This window comes from Equus przewalskii, unplaced genomic scaffold (genome assembly GCF_037783145.1).
Source record: "Equus przewalskii isolate Varuska unplaced genomic scaffold, EquPr2 ChrUn-13, whole genome shotgun sequence".
NCBI lineage: Eukaryota > Metazoa > Chordata > Mammalia > Perissodactyla > Equidae > Equus > Equus przewalskii.
In genome coordinates this window covers 8938751-8959319 of record NW_027228750.1, presented here as the reverse complement: position 1 = coordinate 8959319, position 20569 = coordinate 8938751, and the positions used below count along the sequence as shown (strand labels likewise).

Sequence of the window (20569 nt, the reverse complement as noted above, 5' to 3'; positions counted from 1 at the left end):
CCCACCTCTCCTCCTGCAGTCACTGCTGATGTCTGGAAAGGACATTGAGCTTCCTGAGGTCTGGCCATGGCTTCATCCTCTGTTGACATTATGATCATGACCTTGCTGAAATCATGCACCATCATCCCAGAAATCCTGAAAGAACTACTTTAAGCTCAAGCAACAACAGGCATTCAATACAGAAGGAGCCTGACTCAGTTTACCCCCAGATGAACATTTGGCATCTGGTCATCTGCATCTCAAGGATGCCCCTCCAAGGGCCTGCAGGCTGGAAGGGAGATACCCAGGGACCACTCCCCCAGGGCACTTTTCTCCTCCAAGGTGAAGCTTTGGCACTCGCAGATGCTTTCCTGGGCCCCTTGTTAATGTCAGATTTGGATTCGTCAGTTCGCTTCAAAATAATCTAAGCATTGAGAGGAAAAGGTGGGGATATAGAGGAAGCAAGATCGGCCGTGTGTTGATAATTGTTAACGCTGGGCGATGGATGCTTGGGACCTCACTACACTATCCTCTCCACTTTTGTACATTTCACAATAAACGTTCTAGAATTTTTTAAAACAGAAGAAGAATAGCAAATAGATACAATCTTAACATACAGACAAACAAAAACAATTTTTGTTTGCATCCAAAATCATTGCATGCAAAGCCATCCTACTGTGTCCTCTGAGAAATACCTCCCGCCCCGCTCCAGGGCCAGCTCGGAGGGTGCAGTTTGGGACTACGGTCTCCTTCATGGGGTAGCTGCCTCCTTTTTGAAACCTGGCCCCGAACAGTGACTGGGCCCAGGGAATTTATCCACATCTTAGTTTTAGGTTTAGGGAGGGGTGAAAATCCTAATGATGGCATATGTTTGGGTCTCACAGATGGTCCAGACCTTTTTGTAAAAACTTCAGTAATGACTGAACAGATCAAAAAGGAAATAATTATTTCAAAAGAAGAGGAAAGAGAAAAGGAAGGCAAGCCAGGGTTAAAATAGCCATGCTTTAGAAAGTAGAAGTTACAAGTGCTAAGGATCTTCTTGTCCTAGAAGACCACATGGTAGCTCATAAAGGCTGGTACAACTTCATGGCCCCTGTGGGGTCCTTCCCGCTCAGCTCACCTCTGGGAAACAGGTCCGCCTTTGTCTGTCTGTCTCTCTCTTGCCTTCACTGTTCCTGTGTGCTGGCCACTGCTCGTACAAAGATGAACGGCAGATGGGCCCACCCCTAAGAAGCACAGTGTTGAAAGGAAGACAGACACATAAATCTAATGCAGGTATTGACAAGAGCTGTGAGAGCCCAAGGACCACGAGTAGCTCTGCCAGAGGCAGTCAGGAAAAGCTTCAAAGAGGGGGTGACATCTGTGCTGGGTTTTGAGAAATAAATAGGAGTTCACCAGAAAGTGAGTGGGAGGAAGGGAGTTCCAGGCAGAGGAAACAGCCTGGGCAAAGGCCAGAGGTATGAGACTATGGTGTTTTGAAGAGGAGTAAGTCCGCTACATGCAGAGTGTTCAGAACATAGAGTGGAAAAGATTTTCCATTAGACAGTGGGGAACCATCGAAGAGTTTTCAACATGCCAACAACATGACCAGAGTGGTGTCCATCTCAGTCTGCCCTCTCTCGCAAAATCTTGTGTTTCTTCGTAGTTGGAACTCACCAAACTACCCAGAGCCCTCCCACTAGTCCAGGTTTTAGCCTGAGGGAAGTGCCAGGTTCCAGCTGATTGGCAGAACTGTCTTGACTGACATCCGTGAACACAGGTGAATGCCAGGATGCCTTCCAGGCTTAAGTCATTTATGACCTCTGCCCATTTCTGGAGCCTTCTGGGAGGATCATTAAAAAAAACCCACCCAAGAGAGGGGACATACAGAAGTCCTTTCCCAGAGGGACAATGATTATTTGGTTCTCCTTTTTTAATAATCTTCAAATTTCTCTTAGGAGCATGTATAGGCCCCTATTTCTTTATTCACAATGGCAACATCCAAATAGCCCTGAAAAACAGAGTTGTTTTTTTCTTTCCCCCAGAACTCATTTGGTGGCAAAATGACCTGAACAGATGTGAGGCTATTTATAGTCTTTATTGATTCACTTGGTGTGAATATTCATATTCTGCTGCAGAAATACTAACATGTTTGATTACAGGGTGCTGCCCCAGACCCCATCGGGAGTGTTATGTAGTTGTGTAGCATAAGCACCATATTAGCCTTCTAAAATATAATTAGAAACAAAAATCTGAATTTCAAAACCAGTCTGGCCCCAGGGTTTTTACGTAAGGAAATATGGGCCTGTCTTACTTTGGTGAGAAAGATGACATGTTAAGCATAGTGGGCCCTCAGCAGTGTGAGACGACCCTGCTCCACTTCTCTGGTCGTCTCACTCTCCCAGGCTCCACTCTGAACATTATAATCCATTTAAAGGTGATTCATGGGAAGGTGAAAGTGTTTGGTAAACACGTAGTTATCTCCTACTGGCTCTCTTCCTGGCCCAGGCCCTCCCCTTACACAAGGCTTACTTATCCTCTGTTGTCTGATCTTCTCCTGTGTCTGTAGTTTCTGAAAATAATCAGCTCACAGTAACCCCTGTGCCAAAGAGGCCTGTTTTGGGTGGCACATTTTGCTGCCCTTCACCTCCATCTCTTCCTTTCTGCTTCTCAACTCCTCTCACTCCTACTTCACTTCTGGCCCCGTGGCTCCCTGAGCAGCTCTGCTAAGCCTACCCCTGACCTCTTGGCTCTTTCCTCCCAGTAGCATCTTTCACTGGGAGCCTGGGGCCCTCCTCCTTCCTGACGGGCTTTCTTCTCATGGCCTCATCATCCAGCCCCGTCTTGCTTTTCCTCCTGCCTCAACTGCATCCCATCTCCCTCCCTTGTACGGTCCTCTTCCCTGCATTGAACTCGGAGGTCCTGACTGGCCCCAGGCCCCTGCCTCTTCTCTGTCCACAGCCAGAACTTCGTTCCTGCAGGTATACCGCTGCTCATGAATTGTATCTCGAGTTCAGCTCTCTCCTCTAACTCTCAATCCATTTGTCTGACTCCTTACTTGACATCTCCTCTTAGCTATCTCAAAGACACAGTAAATGCAATGTTTCTAGAACCAACGTGTTGATCTTCTCTGCTCTGACCCTGCCAAGACCTGCCCTTCTTCCTCTGTTTCCGTCTCTACCCGCTCAGCTATTGAGGCCAGAAGTGTGACCATCACCTCTCCACCACCCTCATCTCCAGCCCATCACTGAGGTCATGTTGGTTTTTCCTGCTACAGTCTCTCCATCTGCACCTCCCTGACCCTAGGCAAAGCTGCCATTACCTCCCCACTGGACCCCAGAAGGAGCATCCCAGCAGGTCTGCTGCATCTGCTGGTTTCTTCTAGAAATGCACATCGGATTGTTTCCCCTTCCTTCACGCCCCGTAGGGGTTTCCTGGATCAAGTGCTTTCTCAGGATCAAGACAAGGATCCTTACAGACCTTTGATCTGACTCCTCTGACTCTCCCAGCCTCACCTGTACCGCTCCAGCCTTGTCCTCCCTACTCCAGCCAGCGGGCGAAGGATCTCTTCCTTGTGGAAGCCTTCCTTGGCCTCCTGACTCACTCAAACCCCCGTTACAGGTTCTCCAAGCATTGGGTGCTCAGCCTTCACGGCCCTCGTCACATTTATTTGTGGGGTCGTTTGACTTTGTCCATCTCTCTGAGTGTCAGCTCTGTGGGAGCTGGGACCTTGCCTGCTGTTGCTCCCCATGGCTCCCATCACCTAGCCCTGGGCCTGTCCCAAAGAAGGTGCTCAGGGTCTGATGGATGAGTGGCTGCATGTCATATCCACAGGAAGGCCACGTCATGATACAACTGTTGAGTGCACAGAGAGGGGGAGGAGACGGGAGGGTGTCACCTTCTCATGGGTGCCAAGGGGCTCTTAGATCCTTAAGGTCTGGGGTCTGGGCTTGCTCAGTGGACCAAAGATGGCTTTACCTGTTATGTGTGGGGTAGGGGGCCTTGATCTCCCCTGGAGTGCACACACTTTCCAGCCAAGCGATCCTCCTGGGTCTCCATTTGTGTATGGCCCTTAAGTCCGACAGCTCTACCACCATCTCCCCCACCTCCTCCTCCTCAGCATGGGGGTGCCTCCCCAGCCCCACCGCTCTGCCAGCCTCCAAGCTTGCCAATGCCTTCTCAGCTGGCAGAGTGACTCCAGGCCACTCAGATACTCAGATATGCCCAGGAAGCTGCTGCGATGGCAGGCAGGTGGCCCTCTGTCCGGGCTGTTAGGGTTGTAATAGTAGAGCTGGATGGACCCGCCAGTCCACCTCCTTGTCACGTGAGGAATAGACTTACCCACGGTGGGCAGTAAGGGGTGGCCGGGCCAGGACCACGCAGGCTTGTGTCCGCAGGAGTAGCTAACTTTCTAACTCACCCTTGGCCTCCCTCATCTGTCTGGAGTGAGGTCACTTGGGGCCACCTCAGCAGCAAAAGTCAAAGGGAAAGCCTCTGAGGAGCATAGCTGGCAGCCCACCTGAGTCAGGAGACGGCGCTGGGAGGGCGCCATTGGCCTAGCGCCCGGTGATCTGTATTGTAGTAACTCCTGCCCCAACTAGCTGGCTCCACTACTTCAGGCAAGTCATTTCAGCTTTGGGCCTCAGTTTACTCTTTCAAAATATGAATAATAATCCCTGCTCCCACCGAAAAACCCTGTCCTGACTAGGTCAGAGGCATTTTGTCAGGCGCAGATGCTGCCATGTGCCAGGCATTGCCTGCTGCTGTACATTTGGTCCTCACGGTCACTCTGGGAGGGGGGCTATGTTTTTCTTCCCACTTCTCAGACGAGAAAACCAAGGTTCATAAAGCAGGCACTGTCACTTGCCTGAGCGTTCTCAGCTCATTAAAGATGGGAGTTACATTTAGACTGGGGTCTGTCTGACCGTAGAGGCCTTCTGCTGGGTCCAGGCTGTGGCCCCCGGTTTGAGGAACAAACAATAAAAGGAAAATGGACATGACAGTGCTTTGGAGATGGCCCCATGCCATCCAGATGCCACTGGGGTTCAGGCTCTGTCAGGTCTGAGGGCAGATGGAGGGTCAGGCAGAGGCTCCCCCTTCCTGGGAAGTGTCTGGTTCTCTCTTCAAGTTGGGTGGATGGGTGGGTGGGAGTTCTTCTGTGACCTGAAGCATGTAGATGTGGATGAATGAACGTTGGGCCTTTTTTCTGGGATAAGGGAGATCAGGTGGGCAGGAAGGAGAAGGTGGTGTCTTTTTTCATGGTTTGAGGTGGAGGGGGTATCAGGGGGACATTGGTGTTCTTAGTTCTCTTGTACTGTTGTGCAGGTTGTACACTGCATGGCTCTAGGAGGCACCATTCACACTACAGTCTAAGTGAATGGCACTCCCTAGAGAGGTGCACTATACCTCATACCCGATGGCCCTGGAGATGTTCCTTAGTATGATAGCTCATGGTAAGCAGTGATAGCAGTTAAAATTAACTGAGAAGTTACTATGTAAGGACATAGCATTTATTTTATCTTACCTAAGCCTCACAACAATCCTCTGAAGTTGATACTGTTATGTGTGTTTTACACATGGGGAAACTGAGGCTCAGAGGGGTTAGGGGAATTGCCCAAGGTCACACGGCCCCAGCTCTTTCCCACTCTGCCACGCCACCTCTGAACTCCATTGAGGTTGAAGGAAGCAGACGTGGCGGGAACTTCAGTGCATGAATAAAACCATCATCTGTGTGTCTCTTTTCTTCCCCCTCCCATGGCCCCCCCATAGCTGGACAAGATGCTGGACCCCCAGGTGTGGCGGGAGGCAGCCACACAGGTCTTCTTTGCCCTGGGGCTGGGCTTCGGGGGTGTCATCGCCTTCTCCAGCTACAACAAGCAGGACAACAACTGCCACTTCGATGCCGCCCTGGTGTCCTTCATCAACTTCTTCACCTCGGTGCTGGCCACCCTCGTGGTGTTCGCTGTGCTGGGCTTCAAGGCCAACATCATGAATGAGAAGTGTGTGGTCGAGTAGGTGGCCCCTCTCCTCATGTCCTTATTCCTCCCTGTCCACCTTACCCAGGAGGGACAGGCGGGCTGTGGATGCAGAGTCCCCATCCCCCTGGGCTGAGGGATGGAGATGAGAGGTGCTCTCTCTGTCCCCAGCCCTGGACCCCAGGGACAGTTCCAGCGATGTCTCTGTTGATGGTCCAGGGGTCCTGCTGGGTTGTGCCCCCAGGGTCGTGCCCACTCCTTCCTTTTGACCTGGCCCTCTCCCCTTTGTGCTGCAGGAATGCCGAGAAAATCCTGGGGTACCTCAACTCCAACGTGCTGAGCCGGGCCCTCATCCCTCCTCACGTCAACTTCTCCCACCTGACCACCAAGGACTACTCGGAGATGTACAAGGTCATCAAGACCGTGAAAGAGGACCATTTCTCAGCCCTCGGCCTCGATCCCTGCCTTCTGGAGGACGAGCTGGACAAGGTGAGGGACAGACTGCCCTTCCCAGGACAGGCAGGGAGGCAGACGTGGAAGTGCGGAACCCAGAGACAGGCTGTGGGGAGCTAGAGCTTGGGTGCAGGCTTCCAAAAGCCACCAGGGACTCATTCATTTACTTGAGCACCTACTATGTGCCCAGAGAGGGAGAGAGGAAAGGTAACAGCCAAAACTGCTGCCCTGAGGTAGGTTGGCTCCTGACAGGAGACAGGCAGAGACAGACAACAGAAACCACGGGAAGTGCAGAGGGTGACTTTCACATTCTTTGAATGGGTCATAGGAAAGGCGTTTGGAACAGTGCCTTGTACACAGCACGCAGAAAGTAGGTGTTTGTGTTAGCATTAGCATCTGCCCTTTGTGTCTGTCCCCTTTTGCCCTGATGACAGTGTTATGAGTCGAGTGTTAATATTGTCCGCTATTTTATAGGTGAGTGGCCTGTAAGTGGGGAGCTTGCTCAGGGTCTCACAGTGAGCAAGCAGGGAGCCAGGGCTCAGATTTGCATGCTCTGAGTTCCCCCTTGATGCTTCTGCCCCCTCCCCTGGCTGTCCCCACTCTAACTCCTACTGCCACCGTGACCCTTAGTCCCTGGGGTGGCGTAGGACAGGGGCAGGCTGCCCCCTCTTTCATGCCCAGGCCCAAGTCTGGACACCTTGCCTTTATTCCCATAGGCACAGCTGGAAACTTTCAAAGTGACTGTTCCATTAGAAGGGGTGCCAAGGGAGAGACATGCCCAGAGGGTCCTGGGACCCAGCTGGTGCCAAGGCTGATGTGGGGCAGAGCCAGCTCCTGTCAGCTGGGGCCAACCCTGCCCCTCTTTCTGGGGCCAGGGAGGGTGATGCTTTCCCAGTACTGAGGTCTGAGCTCCATGTTCAACGTCAGCTCCGTTCCACTGGCACCGTCCCAGATGAGGGAGCTGCATCCCGCTCCCCTGACTCTTCCCATGTGATCAACAGCAGAAGGGCCCAGTCTGGGGACCCCTGCCCTGGTTTCTTCCCATGTGACTGGCGGCAGGAAGAACCTCCCCCTTCCACAAGACCTGCCCCATTCTCACGGTGTGGCCTGGTCCTCTGAATAAAACTCGGGCTGTAGCCATTTTTGTTTTGTTTTGTTTTGTGAGGAAGATTGGCCCTGAGCTAACATCTGTTGCCGACCTTCTTCTTTTTGCTTGAAGAAGATTGTCGCTGAGCTGACATCTGTGCCAATCCCCTTCCATTTTATGTGGGATGCTGCCACAGTGTGACCTGACAAGTGGTGCTAAGTCTGTGCCTGGGATCCGAACTCATGGACCCTGGGCTGCTGAAGAGGAGCACGCAAACCTAACCACTAGGCTACTGGGCCAGCCTCTTGTAGCAGTTTTTTTATACAATACAACTTCAATAACATCCACATGACAAGGATTACATACACAATGGGGGCAGGTGTTCCCTCACGATCGCAGGACATTGCAGGACAACACAGAAGTGTGTCAGTGGGCAGTGTGTGGTCAGTTGCCCCGTGAGCAGGGACCCAAGCGTTAAAGCAGTAGTCCTCTACCTTGGCTGCCATCAGAGTCACCCGGGGGCTTTACACAACCCTGATAGCCAGCTTTACCCCTAGACCTATCAATCATTGTCCCTAGAGTGAGACCCGGGCGTTGTTGGTTTTAAAGGCTCTGATGTGATTCCACTGGGCAGCTGAGGTTAAGACCACTACGTTAAGGTCTGGAGTTCAGAGCTGGGAGCAGCCAAAACTGTGGCTGAAGCAATCAGGGAAGACTTCTTAGAGGAGGAGGACCTTGAGCTCGGTGTGTTTCTAAATGTGAGCATCTTCATCTGAATCGCCTGGAGTCTTTGTACAGCTTGCAGGTTCCAGGTCCCACAGGCAAACTCCTGAATTGGTGTCCTACTCCCTGGGGGCGATTCTGATGCCCACTCAAGTGTGAGACCCACTGGCCCAAAACAAGAGGATTTAGTTGGGGGCGGGGAGCCCTGTGACAGAGGGAATAGTTATTTCCATGGCTCCAAGGGCAGACATAAGGAAGCAGGGGACTCCTGGGTCGGGGGGGGCGGTAGGTGTGGGCCCTCACTGAGCCCTCGCCTTCTGCCCCCTATCCACCCCACAGTCTGTGCAGGGCACAGGCCTGGCCTTCATCGCCTTCACCGAGGCCATGACACACTTCCCTGCCTCCCCGTTCTGGTCCGTCATGTTCTTCCTGATGCTCATCAACCTGGGCCTGGGCAGTATGATCGGGACCATGGCGGGCATCACCACGCCCATCATCGACACCTTCAAGGTGCCCAAGGAGATGTTCACAGGTAACTCCTCCCAGCAGACCCCACTCACTTTGTGACAACGATCAGCTTGTGGCTCTGACTTTAGAAAGACCCCGTACCCAGAAGCCCGCCCCCACCACTGAGACGCAGCTGGAGCCTGGCCGTGCCGCCCAGAGAAGAGCACTGATGAGCCAGGGGGAGAAGGCTGTCTGGGAATCTGTGCCAAACCCGAACTAGGAGACAGACCTCCTTCTTGGTTCCTTTGCCCCTCCCCCAACGGCCTGCTGAATCATCTTGGGCAGGGGTGGCCTCCCTCCATGCTGGCCTTGTCCCCTGCTCCATCTCTGTCCCCCCAGCCCTGGGATGCTCCCCGCCTAGTAGAGTGAGAGCTCAGACCTTCAGCATCTGGACCACCTCCCCCCAGGCAGGGCTGGGCTGGGCCTGCTGAGGGTGGGCTGCAGGTCTGCTGTGGGGAGGGGTGGGCTGGGAAGGGCCTGGGTGCCCCCCAAGACCCCCGGGCCTGCCCACCCTGCACCTTTGCCCCCACACCGGCCTCCTGGCTCTCTGTAGTGGGCTGCTGTGTCTTTGCATTCTTCGTGGGGCTCTTGTTCGTCCAGCGCTCCGGAAACTACTTTGTCACTATGTTTGATGACTACTCGGCCACCCTGCCACTCACCGTCATCGTCATCCTTGAGAACGTCGCCGTGGCCTGGATCTATGGAACCAAGAAGTAAGGGAGATGTGGGGAGGGGTGGGGACGGGAGGAGGGGTCTGTCCCATCCTGACTCCCTGGAGAGTGCTGTGTTGCCAGGGCTGCTTGTGAGCGGGACAGGAGATCACAGAGTCAGGATGTCAGAGCTGAAAGTGCCCTTCTAGATCACAAGTGAAACTGAGACTCAGACATGACCGCCCAGGGCCGCTTGGCTAGTGAGAGGTAGAGCCAGTCTGAAGACGCAAGTCTTCCCGGTTCAGGTCCTGGAATCACCCTAAATTGCCTTAAATTACCATAGCACAACTCTTCAGAAATCTCTTAGGCCTGTTAAGCACTTACTGGGTGTACGAGAAGCCCTTGCCCTCAAAGAACATAGGGACTCCGGAGCCTGATTCGCAGTTTTGAGGTGATCTACGTAGGGGTGTGAGATGAGTGTGGTTTTGGCCTTAAGTTTGGTCGGGTGGGTAAGAGAATTCAGCAGTAAGAACGGACTGGGTCTCAGGGCCTGAGCCCGGGACAAACCCACACTCACCGTCAGCCCCTGGCCTCAGGCCTCAGGCCTCGTTTGAGAACAAATCTGTATCCCCAGGAAGCCCCAGGTCTAGGTCCCCCCACTCTCAGTGTTGGCTGTGGCCTCACTCTCCTTGTCCTCAGTGAGGCCTGGACTCTACCAACCCACTCAGCCCGACCCTCCCCGACGTCTGGACCCCGTCTTTGAATCACCCTCTCTCACGGGCCCTGCTCCAGCCATCTCCTTGCCAGGGAGGGCAGGAGGGGCCGGGCGATGAGGAGGGAGCAAGCTTGTGATCCAGGGCTGGAAGAGGCTGCTAGAAGGGGCTCTGACCCTCCTGCAGTCTGGTGAGGCCCCAGTACCTCAGCAGGTATATATAGGATTATATAGGAAACTAATTATATTGAAAATTAGCAGATTACTGTTTAAAATCTATGATATAGTAATGTGCTTTATTTTTGCTGCATTAAGTTTCAACATCTAGCTGTGGCTCTAATAATGATAATTTTGAAGTAGCGATGAACACAAATTATGTTGTAGGTATCTTCAATTGTAATGTGGTAAGAAAATCACGTTATCTGTGATTTAATCAACTGGTGACAGTCACAGGTACTGTTAATATTACTGTAGTGGCTTGCATTTATAATGGAAAGAAATGTAAGATTTCAGTTAAGTGCTATTGAGGTGAACATGACTTTTTTTTTTAATGCCATTTGTGTACAGAGCATGCCAGCCTCCCAGAGTTGCACCCAGAGAGCTGTGGTTAGAAACCCTTGAGTCAGGGCCAACTTCTGCCTTTGGACACTCGGGACATGCACTTCTACCTCTTTTCCAGCAGGGGGCGTCTAGAGCTAGGCCGGCCTGAGTGGGGCCGGGCCCCAGAGAACACAGAAGCCCATACTGCTTCGTGCCAGCCCAGGGCATGTCGGGTAGGCTGTATCACATCCCTGGGTGGAGTGTGACGTAGTCAGAGCAGGTTAGAGGAGGACAGCAGAGCCTTCCCAGAGGCTCTGTAGCCAGGCCACAGAATAATACATCAGGAGCATTGAATGTGAAGAATCGAAGAGTCCAGGAGGGAAGGACTGGTCAGTGAAGGCTTCTTGGAGGAGGTGGCTATGGAGGAAGGGGCAGGCACAGTGGTGGTGCCAACTGCTGGGCCCTCTGCTGCCCCTGGCAGGTTCATGCAGGAGCTGACGGAGATGCTGGGCTTCCGGCCCTACCGCTTCTATTTCTACATGTGGAAGTTCGTGTCTCCGTTGTGCATGGCTGTGCTCACCACGGCCAGCATCATCCAGCTGGGGGTCACACCCCCGGGCTACAGCGCCTGGATCAAGGAGGAGGTGAGGGGTGGGGGCCCTGAAACCCCAGGGACGTTGGCATCTTCCCAGGCCGTTAATGTAACAGGCAATAGAGATCAACCCTTATAGGGTGACTGTTGTGTGCCAGGCCCTGCCAGGGGCTTTGCACACCTGATCTGTAACCTTCACAACAGCCCAAAGAGAGAGAAGGCATTATCTCCATAGCACAAATGGGGAAACTGAGGGTCGAAAGGTTGACGTCCTTGTCTAGTCTTTCTAACCATGTTCTCGCTCCACGCCTGTGGAGGGACTCACCCATCCTTTTACAGATGTAGAAACTGAGACCCAGGGAGGCTCAGACCTAACCAAAGTGACCGGCTAACTCAAGTAGCACCTGCTGCTGACCCCATCTCTGCCAATGCCTGGCCAGGATGGGGGGTGGGGGTGGAGGGAGGGCAGGAAGAGGCAGCTCTGCAGGTCCTGGGAGGGTGAGGCTGTCACCCTGCTGGGCAGCAGCCCTCACCCCCGTCCGCCCCCCAGGCTGCCGAGCGCTACCTGTATTTCCCGAACTGGGCCATGGCGCTCCTGATCACCCTTATCGTCGTGGCCACGCTGCCCATCCCTGTGGTGTTCGTCCTGCGGCACTTTCACCTGCTCTCTGACGGCTCCAACACCCTCTCCGTGTCCTACAAGAAGGGCCGCATGATGAAGGACATCTCCAACCTGGAGGAGAATGACGAGACCCGCTTCATCCTCAGCAAGGTGCCCAGCGAGGCGCCCTCCCCCATGCCCACTCACCGCTCCTACCTGGGGCCCGGCAGCACGTCACCCCTCGAGAACAGCGGCAACCCCAATGGACGCTATGGAAGTGGCTACCTCCTGGCCGGCACCCCCGAGTCAGAGCTGTGACCGCTGCCCCCACCCCGCCTGCCTCTGCCCCACACCCGACCAGCCCACTTGTCCCAGCCTGGCCTCTGCCCCTAGGCCAGGCCCTCTGCCCAGCTGACTTCTGCTCCCAAAACCTGTGTGGGGGCCGGGAGAAGCTCTGTCCCCCAGTCCAGGTCCCCAAGCTATGTAACCCTCTGAGACCCTTTCACCAAATTGTGACCGAATAACTGGAACAATCCAGAAGTCCTGATTCTCAGCACAGGGGAGACTCTGAGTGGCCACTTTAGGGGTCACTCCACCCTCTCTCTGTCCCTGTAACCTGCCACCTGCAGTTCTGAGGTCTTGGGGTCCCTCTGTGCTGCCAGGTGGTGGTGAGAGGGACCAGAGCGAGGGTGTGAGGGGGTGCCTTATTCGAGGCTGGGGTAGGACATGTGCCAGGATGCAGGGCTCACCTTGGGATGGGGTTCTGCCTTGTGAGGTGGATGGAGCCCTCTGGCTTGAGCAGTGGGAGTCAGGGGGGCTCCTGTGCCCCTGGCTCCAGGTAGCTTCTCCGATGTCCTTGCCCTGCCTAGGGTGAGTGAGGCGTGCTCATGCACCTGCCTGGGCCTGAAGCCCTCCCTGCTCCGTCAGGCGTTAGCTGTTTCCCTGCCCTCTCCTCCCACTCTGCCCTCCGCGATCCTGGAGCCCAGAGTGGTGGCTCTGCCTCTTCCCTCAAGAGAGAAGAGGAGAGTGCACAGAGAGGTTTCCAGAGCACACCTGATGGTTCACAGCACAATTCAGAGGTTTGGAGCACAATTGTGAAGCACACTCCCTCTCCTCTCACCTGGGGCCCCCCTTTCTTGCTAGTGGCAGCTTCTCCCCTGGAATAGAGGCCCTGGAGTTCAGGGGCTCACACCCGGGAGGCCTCGCACCTGGGGAAAGACAGATAATTTCACTGCCCCTTTGGGCCGCCACTCACTCTCCTAGTATAAGCATAGCCACCCGGTGTGTATGTCACGTGCAGACACCTCGGAAACCTTTCCCAAGCCACCTGGCCCATGGTGGGGAGGGCCACAGGCAGTGCTGTGGACACTGGAGGCTGCCAAGGGGAAGGGCCGGGCCTCTGTCCTGGGGCTCAGCCCCCACAGCATCCCCACCCACCCTCACCTTTGGGCCTCCCCAAGAAGAGGGAGGCCCTCGGAGTGCAGGCTGGGAGCATTAGAATCTGGCTGGAGAGTAAATGTCTGCAGAGAGATGGATGAGCCAATGGGAGGATGGATGGCTGGCTGGATGGATGGATAGAAAGAAAGCTGGGACAGCAAATCTCCATCTTTGAGAGCTGTGGGGAGCAGGGCAGGAGCAGGCCACGGTGCTGGGCCGGGGCACCCTCGCAGTGTCCTGACTCCTCTTGTGGCTCCCAGTGCTCTGAGCCCTGAGAGGGACAGACTAGGCCCAGGGTTCGCTCCTTCACCCCTTAGTCCTTTGGTCCCTCCCCCACCTCTTCTCCCATTTCCAGCCCTCTCAGCCCCACCTGTCCTTCCTGAGTGTGTGAGGGGAGAGGGAAGCCCACCCACAACAGCCCGCCTCAGGCCCCTCACCTGACAACGCCTCCCAGCTGGCCCCATGCCTAATCCCAAGCAGAATTAGCAACAGGAAAAGCAAGGCCCCGGGAGAGACACTCTATATATACTCTTCTATAAATTCTATTTCTATTGTATATTCAATCTGTACATGTGGGTGTAAATGCTGTTAAATGACAAACCCAATATTATACTGTGGCTGGTGGACTATTTTCATCCTCAGTGCTGTACAGATCTATTTTCATTGTATATTTGATATATTTTTAATTTTGTAGCGTGTGGCTGGGCCAGGCCCCAGCCTGCCAGCCTGTGACGGGGGCTGAGCTGGGGCCGTCTGCTTGGTCCTCATGGGCTCGCTCGTGCTTGTAGCCTTTGCGGTGAGTCGGGCCCTGTCCTGGCTGTGTCTCTGCTGTTAGACATAGGGCCCAGAGCTTGGTGTGCGTGTGTGTATGTGTGCATGTGTGTGTGTGCGTGTGCTGTGTGCACGTGTGGGTGTGGGTGTGTGTAGGTGATTTGTGCTTCCCAGTGTTCACCCCATTCTTGAAGACCACGCTGCCCTCGCCCCACCACCGCCTCCTCTCTGTGTGTCAGGTGAGGCCTCAGGACAGGTCCTCTGAGAAGCTGCCTGCTGTGGGAAAGTCACGTGTTTCTTGCTGGTGACTCATTGCCTTCACACCACTGGGTTTGCCAGAAACAGAGAAGGAAGGTCCTTGGAGGGAAGAAGCCCTCAAATTTATTTTCCAGCCAACCTCTTGCTGTTCCCACTGGTGTCATAAGCTCTGCATCGGGAAGAAAAGTCCTGGATTTCTTAAGATGGCGAGAGCCCCAAGAGGGCATCTCACAGATCTCTGTCCTGAGTTTGTCCTTGAGGCAGTCCTGACTGTTCAGAAAGGAACAGCTGCCCCTCCCCTGGGCTTCCGGCACACACCTCTGCTCACTCCTCAGGGGAGCCGGGAGTAAGGGGTGGGCGGCAAGGCCAGTGGGGTCAAGAGCAGATGGGGCATCTGACAGGTAAGATTCAGCCCCAGACTGCCTGGAGGAGCAGGAGGTGGCTGGGGAGGGGCAGGCCCCCACATCCCTGCCCAGGGTGCCCACCCCACTGGCTTTGGTGCTGTCTATGCAGTGCCCACAGGAAATAGAGCAGACTCCAGGGCAGGGCAGGGCGTGCCTGAAAGAGGGCCCTGCCCTGCCTGCCTTCCAGGCCCCATCACCAGCTTCTTGCTCAGGGAGCCCTCTTCACTGAGGCAGTGTGAAGCCTGAGGCCCAGATCGGGGTGGACAGGCGGAGCATACAAGTTGATGCCTGCGAGGTTGGTTTTTGCTCTCCAGCAATAAATCTGAGGGACCACTGTGTTCCTTGTGCCGGGAGAAGCCCCCTGAGTCAGCCCATCATAGGCCATGAGGCTGGGAGCCAGAAGCTGCATGGTCCCAGACCCTGAGCAAGCCTGCAGTATTACGGGCAGGGGCCTGCCCTTCTGCCCATCCTCATAACCCACCGGAGTAACTCCCCACTGTGGAAAAGAGAAGAGACTGAACAGGTGGGAATGCTCCTGACTCCCTGAGCATCCACTAGGCCCTGAAACTGGGGGCCTGCTGACTGGGGTGGGGTGGGGGCCCAGGGTATCTTCCCATCCCGAGCTCGGCTTTGTACAGATCCAAGCACACACGGCAGGCATCACTTTAGGTTCCAGCACAAGGTTGGAACAATACAAGTTTGTATGGCCCATGGCTGGTAAGAGCCCTGGGTCAAGACCACTCGGCCCAGGGGAGAGGATGGGGCCTTGTCACCCCCGGAGCCCTCCTTCCTCTCTACCCACTGCCCCCCCATGGTGTACAATAAAGTGTCTGTTCTTACCAAGCTCCTCTTGCGTTTCCGATCTGTCTGGGATCAGGGGGAGGGGCTGGGGGAGGCTGAGGGTCCCGAGGGCAGCTTTGTGTGAAAGCTTGGATGGGGCAGGTGGAGAGGACGGCTGTGGGAGTTGTGGGTGCAGGCTGGCTGGCTGAGGAGTTTGGGGAGGATGGGGAGGGACCTGCATTTATTTTCCCAGGAATTGTCCTGGGTGTCTAACAATGTACGCACTTGTCCTGGGCCTCCCTGAGTATCAAGTACTCTACCTGCCCACCTCATGGGATCTCTGCAGCTGTTCTCTGAGGGAGGGGCTCTGTTGTCTGGGTTTTCCCAGGTGAGGAAAATGCTGCTTCTTCTGAGGTGAGGATGGTGTTCGGTGTCCACTCAGAGGGCTTTGTGGGGGAAGTCCCCCCCCACCGCCCCGCCAGCAAGAGCCATACCTCTGAGCTCTGCAGGGGTGAGGAGTGGAGGCCCATCTCAGGGAAGGGCTGGGGGCTGGAAAGCTGCCAGCACCCAGAGGCCTGAGAGTGACAAGGGGGATGGCAGGGGACTCAAGCGTTCGCAGGAGCCAGCATGTTCTAAGTTCTGAGGAAGTGGCCCCTCTCTTCAAGGTAGCTCTTTTGCAAACTTCAGTAGAAGGTAAAGATTAAATATGGTGTTTGACATTACCCGTTTTCTCAAATTTCAATCCCAAGTATGTATGTATTAAGCACCTCCTGAATGCTCGGCTCCGTGAAGAACAGAATGAGCTGGTGGTAGGGGGAGTGCTGCTCCCAACCTCACCCTCAAGGAGCATAGACACTTGGAGAGGCAGGACATCTGGCTCGTAGGGGAGGTCCTGCCCCACCCCACCCCACTCCAGTCTGCAATGGTGCTGCCTGATCTCAGACACAGGCAGCCAAGGTCCCCAAAGAAACCTTCTGTTTCCTTCTGCCATAGAGAAGATGTTGTTCCAGGAATAGCCACCAGATGGCAGGAAACCCCTTCTGTCCGGGTCTTAGTCCACCTCTCCAACTTCATCATTCATTCCTTTGTGGGTTAGTTTACTCATTGAACATTTATTGAGTATCTGCTGGGAACAGGCTCTGTGCCAGCTACAGATATAAGAATAAATCAGCGTCCACTGCCCTGAATTTTACGATGGAACCCCCCGTGCCCTGGACTCCAAATCTCCCCACCTATCTCTCAAACAGGGGAATGTCCTAGGGCTGGAAATGTCACTCCTGGTAAATTCATCCAATCCTTTGGTTGAAGGTAATGTTTTTGGTTGAAATGTCAACCCTCCTGCCAGCAGGGGCACACAGACCCACTCAGACTCTGAAGCAATATAACAAGGGCTCGGGTGCAAGGGGGCTATGGAGTCAGACTTCCCAAGTTCAAGTTCAAATGCCAGCTAGGCCTCCCGCCTCCTGGGAGACCCAAGGCAAGTTACTTAATCACTCTGAGCTTAAACTTCCTAATCTGTAAAATAGGTATAATGAATGGATTGAATGAGATAAGGCAGGTTGCTGTGTATCGTTTCCCCAAACTTAGCGGCTTAAAACAAGCATTTTATCATATCTCATGGTCTTTTGGGTGAGCAATTCAGGCATGGCTTGTCTGAGCAACTCTTCTGGTGGCAACTGAGGTCACTTTTTAGTATTCAGCTGGCAGATGAGCTGGTTTGGAGTGTCCAAGGCAGCCTCACTCTCATTCACTCAAATGGCCGGCACCTCACTGAGAAGGGCTGGAGGGCTGGGCTCAGCTGGGACATGGGCCAGAGGAGCATCTCAGCTGGCCTGTCCAGCAAAGTTCACGTCTGGGAGGCCAGACTTCTTATGCGATGGCTTGGGGTGCCCAGAAAGACCATTTCAAGAGACAGGAGGTGGAAGCTGCCAATTTCTTAAGGCCTAGGCCTGGAAAATGGCACAGTGTCACTTCCGCATATCCTATGGGTCACGGCATCTGCCAAGAATTAAGGGGAAGGCCTACAGATCCCACTTGTTGGCGGGAAGGGGGCCAAAGACTTTGTGTCTGCCCATGTAATGGGTCTGTTCCAGGGCGTTGGGCATCTTCAGTCATTGGTACCAAGTGGAAGCTTTCTCCTGAGGGGAAGTCAGCTTAGAGAGACAAAGCTGGGCACAGAACAGGTAAGTTAGGATGGGGAGGTGAGTGGCCAAGTTTGCGCCCTGGGCGGAGGGAGCAGACAGGGAGGAGGAGAAGGGCATGTGGGAGGACACAAGAGGCCGCTGTTGATGCCTCATGGTTGCTGCCTCATGGTTGCCCCGGGGCGTGCGGCAGGAGATTGGTTTGAGTTATGGCTCTGTCGCCAACTGCACGACCTTGGGCAAGTCACTTAAACCCCTGAACCTCCACTTTCTAATCTATAATAGGAGGATGACAATAAAATCCCTTTCTTGCAGAGATGTTATATGGGAAAAATGAACTCCTTCTGGAATACAGTATAGAATTCTTTCCAAACTAAAATAGAATAGGTTCTCATTAACTATTAGCTTCCTTTCTTCTTACAACTAGAATAAATCCATGGGGCCTGCTTCCTTCTGGGGGTCCCATCACTCATGCAATGAGCCATTCTCCCAGAGCTATTCAGAAAGAATAGTTGCGGCCTAAACCTAAAGAAGCCAAGGAAGGAGAGGAGAGAAGGCACTGTCTCCAGGAAGGGGAGTGTCACTGGTCCTACACACGGTCCTGCTTCCCCCACAAACAGCCCCAACCAGACACGCAGGCTCAGCCAGCTCCAGCCACAGGCGCTTGGCCCAGCATTGAAGAATTCTGTAGACCCAGGGATGTGGTGGTTTTTTATTTTTTTAAGGCCCCAAATTCTTTAACACTTCAAGGAAGTGGAGTCTATGCTTCCCCCCTTGAATCTGGATGAGCAAATGTGTCCTTTGATCAACAGAATATGGCGGAAGTGATGCTTCGTGACTTCTGAGGCTAGATTAGAAAAGGTCATGCCACTTCCACCTGACGGTCTAAGGATTATGGTTCTGGGGAAACCTAGCCGCCATGTAAGACGTCCAACTACCCTGAAGCCAGCCCGTGCTGGAGAGGCCGTGTGTCTGCAGGTGCTTCCGTTGACAGCTTTAGCTGAGCTCCGAGCCAACAGCCAGCATCAACTGCCAGCCACACGGATGCGCCATAGTGAAGGGTCAGCCCAGCTGACACCTGACTACAGCCGCGTGAGGGACCCCGAGCAACAATGGTTCAGCTGAGCCCTTCCTAGCTTCCTAACCCATAAAATCATGAGCAAAATAAAACGCTTGTTGGATTTATACCACTAAGTTGTGGGGGTAATTTGCTTCACAGTGATAGTAACCAGAACATGAGCCTTAGTGATTATCTGGCCCAACTAGAACAGTTGGGGAAACTGAGGCCCAGAGAGGGGAAGAGATCTACCAAGAATTCTCACAACTAAGCAGGGGAAAAACTGGGGCCAAAGCCTGGGTTTCTTGACTCCCAATCCAGTGCACCCTCCATACAGCAAGGTGCTGACAGGCAGGGCTCCCACGGTCTCCCACCCTCATCCCACTGCCTCAGTAATTCCATGCATCAAGCATGAATCGAGGGGTCTGAGTGCCTAGGATTGTCCTAAGCCCTGGGAATCTACAAAGAAGAATTTGGCAGGGATCCCTGCCTTGCAGAGGCCATCATAATTTGACTTGGAATGTCCTGCCCACAGGCATACTCACTGTGCCAGGCACACTACTTTCTTTACTTATATTATCTTAAATAGGAAGAAACCTGGGAAATGGGGAGAAGACTATGCTGTCACTCAACAACAAATAAACCATTATGAAGATCACTCCATGCCAGCCACAGTGCCAGCTGCAGAGCAGCAAGACTCAGTGCAGATCAGCCTGTGGCTCTCTGGGTCAGAGCCGGGTGGGTGCTGGGTCTCCCCGTTCTTCCCAGGGCAGGGAAGGATCCCTGGGCTTCATGAGCATCCAAGAGGAGCTACAGTTTGGTCTGCCTCTTCAAACAACTGCTTTTCCTGTCCCCAGGACACTGCTTGGGGGGACCAGGCCCATCAGGACTAATTAACTGCTCTAATGGAATGAACCAGTTTGGCTGGAATTTAGCCCAGGTGGGAGGAATCTGTACTTTTCTAGATGGAGAAATGCTGAGTGCCAAGGAGTCTTGGCAGCTGGGCCCTGAGCTAACGTGCATGCGCGTACTCAGGCTCTCTGGACCCAGGTTGGGTCTCCATCCCAGCAGCCTTGAGCAAGGAGGGCTCTGGGGGGGTCCACTGAGCTGGCCCTGATCCTGATTCTCATTGGTCTCCATGTGGAGGCCATGGGGGCCCCCATATCATTCTCTGCCCTTGGCCCAACCCCAGCCCCAGCTGTCTCTCAGAACTCACCACAGCTCCTAGTCCTGAAATCTCTCAAGGAGAATGTGTCTGTGAGCTGGCACCAGGTCCCTTCCAACACTGTGACTCCAAGTCCACAGTTTATGAGGCTCTGAGTCACAGCCAGGCCTGAGTTTATGGCCTGCACCCTTTTGGTCCCTTCCCTTTAAGAGTTGGGCCATCAAAAGCCATCTTTGGAGTTCCTTGGGGCCCCAAATATACCTTCACAGCAACCCAACGCTACCTTCAGCCCTTGTGCAGAGCCATTCTCTCTGACCTCCACCAGGCCCCGTGGACTGTCCTCTATGGCTGGGTTCTCCCCAGATCCCTCCTGGGAAGGCTGTCAGCAGTTTATTTGGAGCCTGCAAATCCTGCAGGCTGCCGGGGGGTGGGGAGGGGGAGGCAGGATAAAATGAAATGATAAGGAAACTCTCGTCAGCCCTTCTCTCCCTCCATGGGGGGAAAGGCACTGTCACCCTCTGCTGCAATGATGATACTGATAGAGTAACTCAGTTAACCAGACTGGGGAGCAGGGCAGGCTGGGAAAGGATGCTGGCTCCTTGACCTGAACCTGAGGGAGGCGTCAGTCCCTGGCAGGAGCTGGAATGCCAAAAAGGGGGAGGCATGAGTATCAATGGATAGGACCTTGTCTTGGCAGCCACGGGGCCTGCTCCTAGGCCTTTAGCCCCTCCAAACAAGCAGAGTCCAAAGAAGGAAGA

The 20569-nt window shown here is 54.1% G+C and overlaps 1 protein-coding gene across 4 annotated transcripts in view; it reads left to right on the top strand.

Annotated features, from left to right (window-relative positions):
- The window catches only part of SLC6A17 (solute carrier family 6 member 17), a 58026-nt gene extending 42515 nt beyond the window's left edge, over positions 1-15511 (top strand). For all 4 annotated transcript variants that reach the window (XM_070607863.1, XM_070607865.1, XM_070607864.1 and 1 more), the window contains 6 exons: positions 5728-5969; positions 6230-6422; positions 8536-8728; positions 9257-9416; positions 11087-11249; positions 11748-15511. In XM_070607863.1, coding sequence (XP_070463964.1) covers positions 5728-5969; positions 6230-6422; positions 8536-8728; positions 9257-9416; positions 11087-11249; positions 11748-12116 — 1320 coding nt within the window. In that variant the 3' untranslated portion in view covers positions 12117-15511. The remainder of the gene's footprint in view (positions 1-5727; positions 5970-6229; positions 6423-8535; positions 8729-9256; positions 9417-11086; positions 11250-11747) is intronic.
- The last annotated feature ends 5058 nt before the right edge of the window (positions 15512-20569 follow it).